The sequence below is a fragment of the Triticum urartu genome, chromosome 6A (genome assembly GCF_056163025.1).
Source record: "Triticum urartu cultivar PI428250 chromosome 6A, HENAU_Tu73, whole genome shotgun sequence".
Lineage (NCBI taxonomy): Eukaryota > Viridiplantae > Streptophyta > Magnoliopsida > Poales > Poaceae > Triticum > Triticum urartu.
The window spans coordinates 47,061,484-47,073,726 of record NC_141878.1 but is presented as its reverse complement, the minus strand read 5'-3'; the positions used below and the strand labels follow the sequence as shown (position 1 = coordinate 47,073,726).

Sequence of the window (12,243 nt, the reverse complement as noted above, 5' to 3'; positions counted from 1 at the left end):
TCATCTTGGGAGTGGAAGAATTAAACAGCTTCATGTGAAATTCCATCCACATGAATTGATCAACCATTTAAAAAGTGCCCATAAATCCAAGAAAGCAACACTGTTTGCAACATGTCCAGGGCTAATGCTGCTGGCATATTGCTACAATAGAACCCTGGACATGTCGACCAGCACAAAACAGAAACAACAGCAGAGAACAGGGACATGGAAGAATAACCAAAGTGCAAAGCTAGAATACTGCTGTCGGTCGATACACGGTACATCTCATCGCTCCGCAAATGGTCTCACTGAAAGAATCCGTTTGGACAAAGTTTAAGCTAACAATCATCACAGTTCAAACCAAATCGACAAAGCATTCAGCTAGAGCTAGCTAATAGAGAGATATTACAGAAGTTTCTGGCTACTTAACATAACCAACTTGAGTGAGCATCACACTATGACAGGTGCAGCCATTTGGTCCGAAGCAGGTGGCGTTGAGCACAACCATCCACAGTTTCAGTCCCTATCTTCCCTTGCAGGCGACCTTGCAGGCGAGCGGCTGCGCAGTGGAAAACAAGCTCAGTGCGGCACCTCAACACGATTTAGCAAGCACAAGGAAGCATTTTCAGCGTACTAACCTGCGGCGCCTGTCATAGGCAGGACTGGCTTCACGGCGTTCACGGTCATACTTGGGGCTAGCCCTGTCATCCCCTTTGCTGCCGTATGGGCTTCCACCACGGACATAGTCAGGACTATCTCTGGCACCACCCTTGCCATAGTCCGGGCTGCCCCTCTCCCTGCCCCTGCCATAGTCTGGGCTGCCCCTTTCCCGCCCTCTGCCATAAGGACTTGCGGACCTACCGCGGTTGTCCCTTCTGTCCGGAGATCTATCACGGCCTCCTCCTCTCCTGTCTGGACTGTACCCGTTCCTTTTTTCATCGTCATCACGAAGTGCATACTCAACAGAGATGACCCTGTCCATCACAGTGCTGCCAAAAGAATGAATTCAGTTATAATCAAGCTATTACTGCAGGCCTTATATGTCATGACAGTGCAAGTGATCCTTATAAGCACATCAAGAAACAAGTGTTAGTACCTTCCATTAGTACCGTCCAGAGCTTTAGTAGCATCTTCCTGTGTTTCATACTGGACAAATGCAAAGTTCCTTCTGATTCTGATATTTGCAATCTTGCCATACAGATCAAAGTGCTTCTCCAAATCTATTGTCCTTGTGTTGATCGGATCAAAGTTGATCACAAACAAGGTTTTGGTTGGTTTCACGCTGCTTGGAGATCGCTTCCCATTTCCTTTCCGACCACCACTGCGATCCTCCTACACAAATAATAGACAGCAGATATTAAGAAAAATAAGGCTACTGAGAGATGACTTTTATTATTTGTTGACAACTGCGCACCTTTGTCCATTCAACTCTCAGTCTCCTCCCTTTTCTACCAAAGTCAGTTCTATCAAGTCTATGGATAGCATCTTCAGCATCACGTTCATCTTCCATGTAGACGAACGCAAATCCTTCAACGTTGAACATGGAGAAGTGACTAGTTATTTAAAGTAACTCACACATTTTACTAACCTTAGGGTAAACAGATAAAGGCAAGTATGGTGATCAAAATCTTTGTAAGATACAAAAAACTGCAAGATCACCTTGGTAAGCTACAAATTGATATGTCAGCACAAATAGGAACAGACCTTTTGTATGTTGCACTAAATGATGTCAGAGTATGATAATCCGAACGTTCGTGGTACACCAAAAGTGGTGGTGGTGCTGCCGGTGGAACCTCTACTCTTCTCCAGCCGGCCATGAGATTGGCATGGTTGGATTGACGTGGGAGAGTGTAACCAGGCGGGGGAGGAGGGTGCAACATTGATGTAAAAGTAAGACATCAGTCACGAGGTGGTCGTTTCCAAGTGACAGATGTCATGGTGGACTGTGAACTCCTGGAAATGGACAGGGCATGAGGCAGGGGCTCAGGCAGGAAAGGTAGAGCCCAGTCCATCAACCAGGGAGAGCACAGATGCTTCGTGATATTCCTGCGGCAAAGAAACAATTGAGTACTGGACCTAAGCTTTAAGAAATAACTTCTTTTTCTAAATTTATCCTGGTTTGGACTTGTCCAATGACTTTGACAAAATAACATAAACATAATCTGATTCTGCTGAACATTCTCTGGCCTGATACACACTTTGTCCAATCATATCTTATAACAGACCGCAGCATACTGCACCAGGGATGGTTGAAGAAGTGATGGCAGTCTTTGCAGCAACGAGGACGTCTGTTTCCACTTGGCAGCCACCCAATCTTGTTAAAGCTAACTGAGCACACCACTCACTCCATTCCCTTGGAAGACTTGTATGGAGCTAATGTATTTGTGCACATCAATATCCTTTTTTGAGTAAATAGCAGTTTGCAGCGGGTAAATTGGATACGAAAAAACACAATTTAAAGCTGTTTACTCAAGCAACTTGTAAGCTTATTTCTTAAAAGAGTTTGGTGTCTTAATGAACTGAATACAGAAACTGAGACCACCAAATAGGTGCAACAGCAAGTCAGGTGGCAAAAAGGCCAACTTAAATCTAGAGAATGGACATGAACAGTCTTACCTGTCTTCATGTCAACTCGCTCCACTCTTCCATATTTGCCGAAAAGACGCTCGATTTCAGACTGGCGGGCATCATAGTCAAGGTTCCCACAGAAAATTGGCCTCATGTTGCTGGATAAACAGCTCTTCTCCAAACCTATTCGAAGATAGAAGTCAAAGGAACTGTTAGCTACGGACACACTGAACTTACTATCAAGTGCTAGCAGGATTATAATACACATCCTTGATAGATAATAGCAGATTCACGTATTCCAGAAATTAAACACATAAACTAGAGACATAAACATCACTAGCAGATTTGCAAAAAATCAGCACATTTGAGGTACTTACAGGGAATTGCACGTTTGCTAGCTAGATACCTTTACCCATATCCAAATGGATGCAAACTGCAGTGATGACAGTATGTAAAGCACAGGAAGCTCAAACACCTTGGTGTCCAACACAACTGATCAGCTGACCAGCGAAATGGTGAACCCAAATATGCTTTATTGATTTGCAGTCTAAATAAATAGTGTCCTTACAGTATATTAATCAGTGTTGAGCTGTATGAGCGAATGAAAAATCTCTAGGATGACAGTAGTGTATTACTTCAAACGGGAGCACAGGAGAGCAGAGTAGCATCCATGATACTCCCTCTATTTCAAAATATAGTGCATCACTGCATCAAGATGTTAATTATTTTTCTATGAACTTGGTCAAACCCTACAAAGTTTGACTTTGGGGGGGGGGGGGGGGGGGGGGGGGGGGAATCTACAGATGACTATATTTTGGAATGGAGAGAGCATCGATATGCCAACAATCCAGACCGACTGAACCCCCAAGACCTAACAAGCACATGGCCATGATAAACCGTAACAGAACATCCCAGTGAACAGCAACGCTGCGGTACCCTACCTACTCCCTCTGTTCCTAAATATAAGTCTTTTTAGATATTCCAATAAGGGACTACATACGGAGCAAAATGAGTGAATCTACACTCTAAAATGCGTACATCTATATACATCCGTATGTCGTTTGTATTGAAATCTCTAAAAAGACTTGTATTTAAGAAAGTAGGGAGTACGTGGCAGCGTCTGGCAACCACGAGCAACTTTTCACAGTTTAAACAGCATACAAATTCTCGTAAGCATGCACAAGACTTGACACGCTTCTAGGTTTGGCGCAGCTAATCCGAGCCCCCTGCGTGCCCAGAATCCGCCAGAGCTACCGGTTAGAAGGGGCCATGAAAAAGCAACGCAAAGCAAATGCGAGCTAGATTCCCACGGCCAGAAAAAATATTTAAAATCGCCAGATCTGAGCTCCCCGGGCCGAGGCGGCCGAGCGGGCGCCAGATCCGGGGGGGGGGGGGGGGGGGGGGGGGGGGGGGGGGGGCGTAACGCGGACGGGCGCCGTGCTTCGGGGAGGAATCGCGGCATGCGAGAGGCGTGGGGTTGCGGCGCGTTACCTTCGGAGGGCGGGGAGGGCGGAACCCTAGGTTTCCACGGGCGCGGCTCCTCTGGTTTGGACCCGGCGGCGACGGGAGCGGGGAGACAGAGACGGGCAGGGCGAGACGGGCTGCTGTTGGTCCGCGGCCCGCGAGGGGGAGGGAGGGGTTTATAGCCGCGACCGCGCGAGGGAACACGAGGGGCTGTGAGGTGGGGCCCACCTGTCGGTGTGACACATCTTTTCAATCAAAAGATTTCAAAGTTGGTGTGTAAAGTCAAACTCCCTAGAACTACAAATCTTTATTATACTTTTATTTATTACTGTCATGTGGGGCCCACCATTTGGGGTGATACACACTCTCAAACTGCCATGTTCTCATTCAAAGATAGATATAAGCTCCAAATTCAATATAGACATTATTAGATAATAAAGGTCCAGATGCGACTACGACGACGGCATGATCTAATGATAACGCATGGCTCCTGACCGTCGTGGTTAGGGGAGTCTGGAGGCATCTCCATTAAGGCGGATGCGGTCTCCTTGGCACCTCTCGTTGGGGTACTCCCGCTCGACCTAGACAATGGCCTCGGTGGCACCCCTCCTATAGGCCTACCATCCCACCCAGATGCAGCCTCGGCGATACCCCTCCTATGGGAATCCAGCTCCTCACAAATGATGACCTTGGTGGCAGAAGCGTCCGTGGCCACCTTTAGCGCCCTCTCATCCTCGACGGTTGAATCACCATTTTGCTGCATGGAGCCTCCTTGATTCCTCTTCGACCATGATGGTGATGACCTTGACAGTTGAAGAATCTGTTGCCGTGTGGCGTGCAACATCATTTCCTCTTCGATGACAATGATGGCGGCTTCGTCCTTCATGGCCTCGAATGACTCGGTGACTCCGCAACATCATTCCAATCAATCTCGTCACTGAAGGGCGTGTTTGGTTGCCATCTACAATTTGCTTGCATTGCATGCTTGACTCGGTTGGGCCTGACTGAAGAAAAACGGGGAAAAAACCATCATTTGCACATCGTTTGGTTGCCCATATCTATGCTGCTTGCATTAGCGGATCGTTTTTGGCATGGCGTTTGTTGTCCTGCATTGGCCGGGCATCTGCAAATACACGGTGTTTGGTTGCATACAGGTTGCAAGGTGTGGTAACCTTGTCCCCTGCGTGGTAAGCTTACCCGCTACAGCTTACACACGATCGCACCAATGTCACAGCACTGCAATCATGACGAACTAGACGATGATGATGAAGTTCTTTAGCCCAAAATGTCGATCCACCTTGCCAACTTCAACATTGTTGCAATGATGCTTCTGCACGACCTTGGAGTAAGCACCCTCTACCGTCTGCCTACTCTTAAACCCTCTGTGGCAGCTATTGTTATAGCCTGACACTTTTTTATTGCATGCTTCACATCAACTGTAAACCCCTGGAACCCTATCGTTGAACACCACATACCACTTGTCCTAGCATTGCAGAAGAGCAACAGTTCAAGCAGCAAGCAATGGAGAACACTAGACATGAAAAATAACAAAGCATGCATGATCATACGACATAACAAGTTCAATCTACCACTACTATGGTGTTATCCCAACAGCGCATCCAAAATAGGGTGTAGTCCTACCACCGCAAGTTCAACATCAACGTGAGGGGTTAGTATATACCAACTCACGAAATATAGAGACCATCAATAGTATTCAAGCCCTAGCTACACAAAATATACGTCGTCATCGTCATCGTCGTCAAGAATCATGCATGCGGGCACCACCACTAGATACAACACTAGTAGTAGTGCTTGCCCAGCCAGCTCCTGAGCCAGAGCACCCTGTGAGCGTTGCCATGGAAATAAACCCAACACCATGGGCCTTGTTGTCTAGCGGGTGGCTCGGAGCAGCCATCAGAGCCTCTTGGCTGAAGCCACCTTGGTCCACGACGGCGGTGTAGAGGCCAGGGTGGACGTCGATCAACTTCTCTCCCTTATTAGTTGCAATAAAACAAATGGTTGACATGATTAAACAAGGGGGCATGAGCTACCCGTGACATGGCCGGAGTAGTGCTCTACCTCCAGAACGATCGAGTAAGTGGTCTGGTCCCATGAGGCGCCACTAAGGTCCCTAAGCTTAGACACTTGGATCCATCTAGCTCTCCACTTCCTGAGGTGGTTGTAGACCTGGGTGGAAGACACCTCCTGGCCATAGAACTCGAACACCTGCTTCTCAACAGTGTTCAAGTGCACCTCCTTGAAGCCCTTGCTAGTCCTAACCCTACTAGATATGAGCTCACACATCTTGTTAAGAACGAACGTGCACATGAACGGTTGCCACGTCATGTTGTTCCCCCTACCATCCTTCTTTTCCTTTGCGGCTACTGTTTGTGCAGTGGCAACAACAACAACAACAACATTTGGCACAACGAGCACAAAATGGTGTAGGCACGAAAAGGAGGAGCCATGCCTGAAACCTCGAACACATCTGAATTAGGAGGCATCTGGTCCTCGATGGGGGGGGGGGGGCTAGGAGTCCTCGACATAGGACGGAGGGAACTGGCTCTCGGACAGGACAATGGCCTGAGTAACCTCTTGTGTTTGCATGGTCATGTCCTACAATCGTAGCACACACATGGACAATAAGCAAAGCGCACACTACTGGACCATCTAGCTCAATATGATATGAGCAGCATACATGAACAAGCACTCTATCAATCCATCACTACTAGCATTCCAATCCATTGTGTTCAACACTACGATACAACCCTAGCATACTACAAAACCCTACCACATGCTCACGGATCAAACCCTACCACACGCTCTCAGATCAAACCCTACCACACGCTCTCAGATCTAGCTACAACGAATACATAGAAGGGGGTGGCTGAACTCAAAGAGGCCATCGATGCAGCTCGAGGGAGACATGGAAAACGCCAGGGAAGATGACACGAGTCGCCGCTGCCGTGGACCGCCGACCGGAGAAGAAGCGTCGCTTACCTGCTCGTCGGTGCCGATGCGCGTCGGAGGGAAAACTCAAAAGGGCGGGAGGGGGGCGGATGGTGGAGGGAGTTTTGATGGTGAGGCGAAGGGGGCTATATAGAGTGATTCAATCGGCGGGAGGTAAACCAAAATCCTCCCATCGATATTTCGGAGACACGCGCGAGCTTGTGCCATCTCCGTGGTCGCATAAGCTCGGCACCTTGTGTCCCCTCCCCTGCTTCGGCCTAGCCTGCCTTGCTAGAAACTGCCGATTCGGGGGTTCCTAGCGGACCTGGCTGTGATGTGCTTTAAACATCGTGCTATGCAGGCCAAACAGTGAATGCGGGCAACCAAACAACCCATTTTCTTTCCGCACATGCTTGGTTGGGCCTCATGCAGGCAACCAAACACGTCTGAAGTCGCACAAAGTGGAGGTGGATGACACAAGACGAGGCGCATGGGGCAAAGAGCAGGGGAGGAGGCCCCCTCAAGTCAAAATACAAGGTGTTATCTATAAAGAAATACTAACCTCTGCATAAAAGGCTAATGTCACCTGGGAAACACTACTTTCAGAGCAAGTCAAATTGAGCATACCGAGACTTGAGAGTAGCTGAATCAAAAGCTTAAAACAACCTTACTTTATTGTTTTTAGAAAATGAGGATAACCCCCTGGCCTCTGCATCATCCACATGTCCACATAAACAACCATAGTGGCAAGAAGATAATGTTTTAATCACACCCACAGTCAAGCATCATCGCAGACATTTAACCAACAAAAGAAAAGAAATAAAATAGAATAACAGCACAACATGCTAACCAATATTTGTCAGGAAAAGAACTGGCAGTACATGTATGTTGCATCACAGTGACACGCTGCCAGGCAAAAAAGTATCAGAATGCCGCACACTCAAACATCGAGCATCTGCAAGTTTTTGTTGCAGTCTATAGAACAAACTAAAGCTCAAAATGCAACAGCCGTACCTCTATCTACCATCTATGTCGACACATAAAAATGCTCTTGGCAATTTACTATGAGCAGCTAGCATCTTTGCCTGGTCTTCAGATTGCTCTGACAGACATTTGATCTCTACATTTCCGCCTCCAACTTGCGAAGATTAGTACAGGAGGATAGATAGTTCCAGTAAATTATACACATGTAACGCCCGCATATCTTCCCTCTTGCAGGGATGCTATCTGCGATAAGGGAAAAACTGCAATTCCTGTGCGAGCAAATTGTATCCTGCATATTATCATTGCTTTTGAACTTGGAGCACAATCACTATGATCATCTCCATGCAAGGGTGCCGTGGGCTGAAGCTGTGCCACCGATTATGTTGTGGTGAAGGCTGTGGGACTGCTGGGGAATGCTAGTCGGTTACTGTCAGCAAGCATAATCTGAAATGATTTGGAGAATTATCTGTTGTATCAGATAAAAGAACAATATCTTGAGCCAATCAACTTGCCATCTCTTCTGTACATGCTTTACCTGCAAGTTGCAGTGCGCTCTAGCTGGGAACCAAATCACTTCAGCGGCATGATTAGTCCAGCGAGCAAACCAATAAGATGATTCCATACGCATTTTGAACGCAGGGGTGGTCATACTTTTCCCAGGTGATTGTGCAACCTCACGAAATCATCCATCCCCAGTTCAGACGGTCTAGCCTGCAGCAATAGTGAGTTTAGTGCATGGGAGAGGATGGATGGAGGGAGGGAGAGCATACCGTAGGCGGAAGACCGATATTGGTAAGAGCAGCCTCAATGTCAGCAGAAGAACATAGGTGTTGAAGTGATTTCCGAAGCATCTTGCGTTTCCCATTGAACGCGGAGTTCACCTGGAATTAAAGGGCACGAGCAAGTCTTAATGGCTATCACCAACAACTGGCAGTTAGTTTAAAGAAAAGGAGGAAACTTTTGTTTTGCGGAAAAGAGGAGGAAACTTATGTGTGCACTCTGACTCACCATTGAAAAGAAACTTTTGTTAGAACTAACAGGCGGATACTCCCCAGCATCCTTTATTTTAAACCTTATAACACCACCATCAACCTGCATGGTATCCATGATAAGTCCTTACATGCCACATTTATGAAACCCCAAGCACTGTTATAGCATGCTGCGCATAAGGACATCTGAAATAGAAATTGCTTACCGTCGGTTGAGGGAAAAAGTTGGCCCTCTCTACTTTGAACTTGTATTCAGGTTCTACAAAAAAGAAAGATAACGCATGCATGTCATTAACTGTGATGTGTGACTAGGCATACTAAGCGAATTGTTAAGACGCTGGAAAACAATTCAGATGATTTGATGACTGTCAGGGCATGAATTGCATAGCTACACAGTAGCAGTTACTACAGTACAGAAGAGATATAATCTGCCCACGCAGGGATTGAACCCAGGTAGGCAAGGAGATGCCACTGCGCTCCCATCAGATGCAGGCAATGACGGCACTTTGGATCATTTAATTGCTCAAGAATACTAGCTAATGTGCATCAGAGAATCTACATGTAGAAAATCGAAACAATGGAGAAAAACTATTCCTTGTATAAAGCCCAAAACAATATACCCATTGTTATGAGAGTTTACTTACTGTTTTCCTCAGAGAAAAGCATGATTACTTACAAAAACAAAAAGAATAAAAGAGTAAGCCTATTTTCAAGCCTGGACGATGGAATACAGATAGCTGAGATAAGGTGTATTCCAGTGACATGAAGGTATCAAACAGGTCAAACTAAAGGAAGACCCTCTTACCAGAGTAGAAATTCACAAACACATTGATAGGTCGGTACTCTGGTGTTTGTATTGAAGCATTTGCAAGGCGTAGTGCCGCTTCATCCTGAATGAAGAATTAATCAGATTTACCTTTTCTTACTAAAGATGTAATGAATCACCATAGATATTGAAGAGTAGAAGAACCTCACATATAACAAGGACAAAAAATCACTGGGAAAAAATCCGAAAAATCAAACATAAAATTTGGCAGAAGTGAGGAAAATAGAAGGCGCATACGAACATCATTATGATTGACATTAATAGATACACAGAAATGAGCAGTACTTCAAATATACAAATCGTACAAGCAGTTTATACTGCAGAAAATAATCAAAGTTCAGTCATCCTCTGAACCAATACGACCAGGCATTGTCCTACCGACAAACGGGACATCCACTAATTTCTTTCATGCTGATTTTGTAATCCTCCTCGGAGGCTTGCACTGCTAAACTCTCTTTCTGTTCAATGAAAAGAAACACAAAGTCTTTGCGTTTTCTCGAAAAAGAAATGAGCAGTACTTCGAACATACAAATCGTACAAGCAGTTTATACTGCAGAAAATAACCAAAGTTCAGTCATCTTCTGAACCAATACTGGGTTGTAATTAACTGGAACTTGCAAGCAACATGTACCCACTTAATGCAAAAATAGATGTGATGCAAACCTGAAGCATGAGCACCATGACAGAGAAAACATCTCCCATTGGGAGAATTTGTTTGACAACTTCAGTGCTGACATTGAATGGTAAGTTTGACACAACCTACAAAATACAAAGTATCGTGTGGACACAAAAACGTCTTCATCATGACCAATACTTAACGAATTCTACAAGTTCAATGAAATACAAATAATGCCAAACATCAATGCTAACCTTGGCGTATTTTTTCTTGCCACGAGATTTCTCCTCCAGGATAGGGAGAAAATGAGAGTGAACGTGAAATTTTGTAATATCTTCTTCAATGACCTGCATTAAATTTCAAACTCATTACACATCGGATGAGAACTATGTTTGATTTTAACATCCAATTAGAACTTCTAGCTTTGTTAAACATGTAACAAAATGTCCGTCTTTGGTGACAAGAAGAGCAAACTATTAAATAGCAAGATTTGTAATCTCAGATATCCAGAAGAGCAACCAGAGAATGGTCGGTACAATAGCCCTTATTAAAAAACACAGGGATGGTTATCATACTTATATCACTATAAAGGGAAAAGTATTAAAAGCACACACTGTATGTTCCTGTTACATGATAACTTTTGAGCTTAGCACCTTACGCATTTCACGTTAACAACCACCTATCACAACATTTACATGCTAGAAGTTTACAGCCAACAAAAGTGTTCATGGACTAACACACCCACATAAGTTTACTCTGTCGAAAATTCAGAAGGATTCATAATATGTGAACCTTACTTTTCATGTAAAAATGTGGCATGTTTTTCCAACATAAAGCAGGTTAAGTTAGAATGCAGTTCACTACCAAATCACTATACATAATAACCAAGAATATTATAAATTTGATACTGAGATACATCATTCAATTGGTGGTATTTACAACTGTCCGTAATGTAGCATTTGTTTTAGTAGATACAGTGTAAAAAATGCTTTCATATAGAGTGACCCTGCTGTCGGACCCGGCTTATAGATCTCCAGACAAATTTAAAGGAATGAAGGCACAAGCCATGGGCCTTTTACTACCATTTGAGCAACATCAGTAGTCAAACACAGGGATGAAACAATCCAGTATCTTCATTTGAGAACAAGACAGTACCTTCAATTGCTCTGTGGATCCAAATCTATCTCTCACAAGGGTAGCCATATGCTTATCCTGTCACCAAATATAGTATTGCAGATTATGGATGAATTCAGTTAGCAGAGATCAACTATACACAGGGTCACTAGTCGAGCAATAGTACTAGACTAGCAGCAAACTGAAATAGGCGGACCTTCTCGACGGCGACGACGGTGGCGCCGGCGGCGAGCAGCGCGGCGGTGAGCGAGCCCGTCCCGGGGCCTATCTCGAGCACGACGTCCCCCTCCTCCACCCCCGCCGCCGCCACCAGCTCCTCGTTCACCCTCGCGTTCAGCATGTAGTTCTGCAGCACAGTGAGCGCAACCCCACGGTAAGAAACTCGCGGACTGGGGGTTCCGCCATGGAATGGAACGGGGAGGGAGAGGGTGGCTGGACGGACGGACCTGGCCGAGGGATTTGCGGGGGACGTGGCGGCGGCCGTGCGAGTTTAGGGAGCGGATGGTGGAGTGGTAGTCGTCGGCCGCGCCGCCGCCGTCGGACGGGGCGGTCGATACGGCGGATGTGGGACGGATACGGCCGCCAGGCGGCGGCGGCCGGCGGTGAGGAGGCGTGGCCGGAGACGGGGAAGGGCGCGCTGGGCGCGGGGATAAGGAAGTGAGCCCCAGCATTTTCGAAAGGTAATATCTTTTTTCTCTCCCTTTTGCCTTTATTTTGCTGAAATGAAATTTCAA

General features: G+C 46.0%; 2 protein-coding genes across 4 annotated transcripts; both read right to left on the bottom strand.

Moving 5' to 3' along the window:
- Window positions 1–205: 205 nt before the first annotated feature.
- On the bottom strand, window positions 206–4,193 carry LOC125513255 (serine/arginine-rich splicing factor RS41). 3 transcript variants are annotated; one of them, XM_048678322.2, is made up of 6 exons: window positions 4,039–4,193; window positions 2,596–2,730; window positions 1,394–1,506; window positions 1,076–1,311; window positions 618–968; window positions 206–538 (listed from the first exon to the last, which is right to left on the bottom strand). In XM_048678322.2, exons 2-6 carry the CDS (start codon window positions 2,699–2,701, stop codon window positions 496–498), a joined length of 849 nt encoding a protein of 282 aa, XP_048534279.2. In that variant the 5' UTR covers window positions 2,702–2,730; window positions 4,039–4,193; the 3' UTR covers window positions 206–495. The 3 variants fall into 3 exon arrangements, with proteins under 3 accessions (XP_048534279.2, XP_087387332.1, XP_048534280.1); XM_087531206.1 differs by lacking the exon at window positions 4,039–4,193 and adding an exon at window positions 1,684–2,025; XM_048678323.2 differs by lacking the exons at window positions 2,596–2,730; window positions 4,039–4,193 and adding an exon at window positions 1,684–2,575.
- A 3,564-nt stretch (window positions 4,194–7,757) lies between these two features.
- Window positions 7,758–12,211, bottom strand: PFC1 (Ribosomal RNA adenine dimethylase family protein). The gene is made up of 11 exons (XM_048680804.2): window positions 11,956–12,211; window positions 11,706–11,855; window positions 11,531–11,587; window positions 10,630–10,722; window positions 10,423–10,518; window positions 9,739–9,823; window positions 9,140–9,192; window positions 8,953–9,036; window positions 8,715–8,825; window positions 8,480–8,655; window positions 7,758–8,388 (listed from the first exon to the last, which is right to left on the bottom strand). Exons 1-10 carry the CDS (start codon window positions 12,178–12,180, stop codon window positions 8,590–8,592), a joined length of 1,020 nt encoding a protein of 339 aa, XP_048536761.2. The 5' UTR covers window positions 12,181–12,211; the 3' UTR covers window positions 7,758–8,388; window positions 8,480–8,589.
- Between the last annotated feature and the right edge of the window lie 32 nt (window positions 12,212–12,243).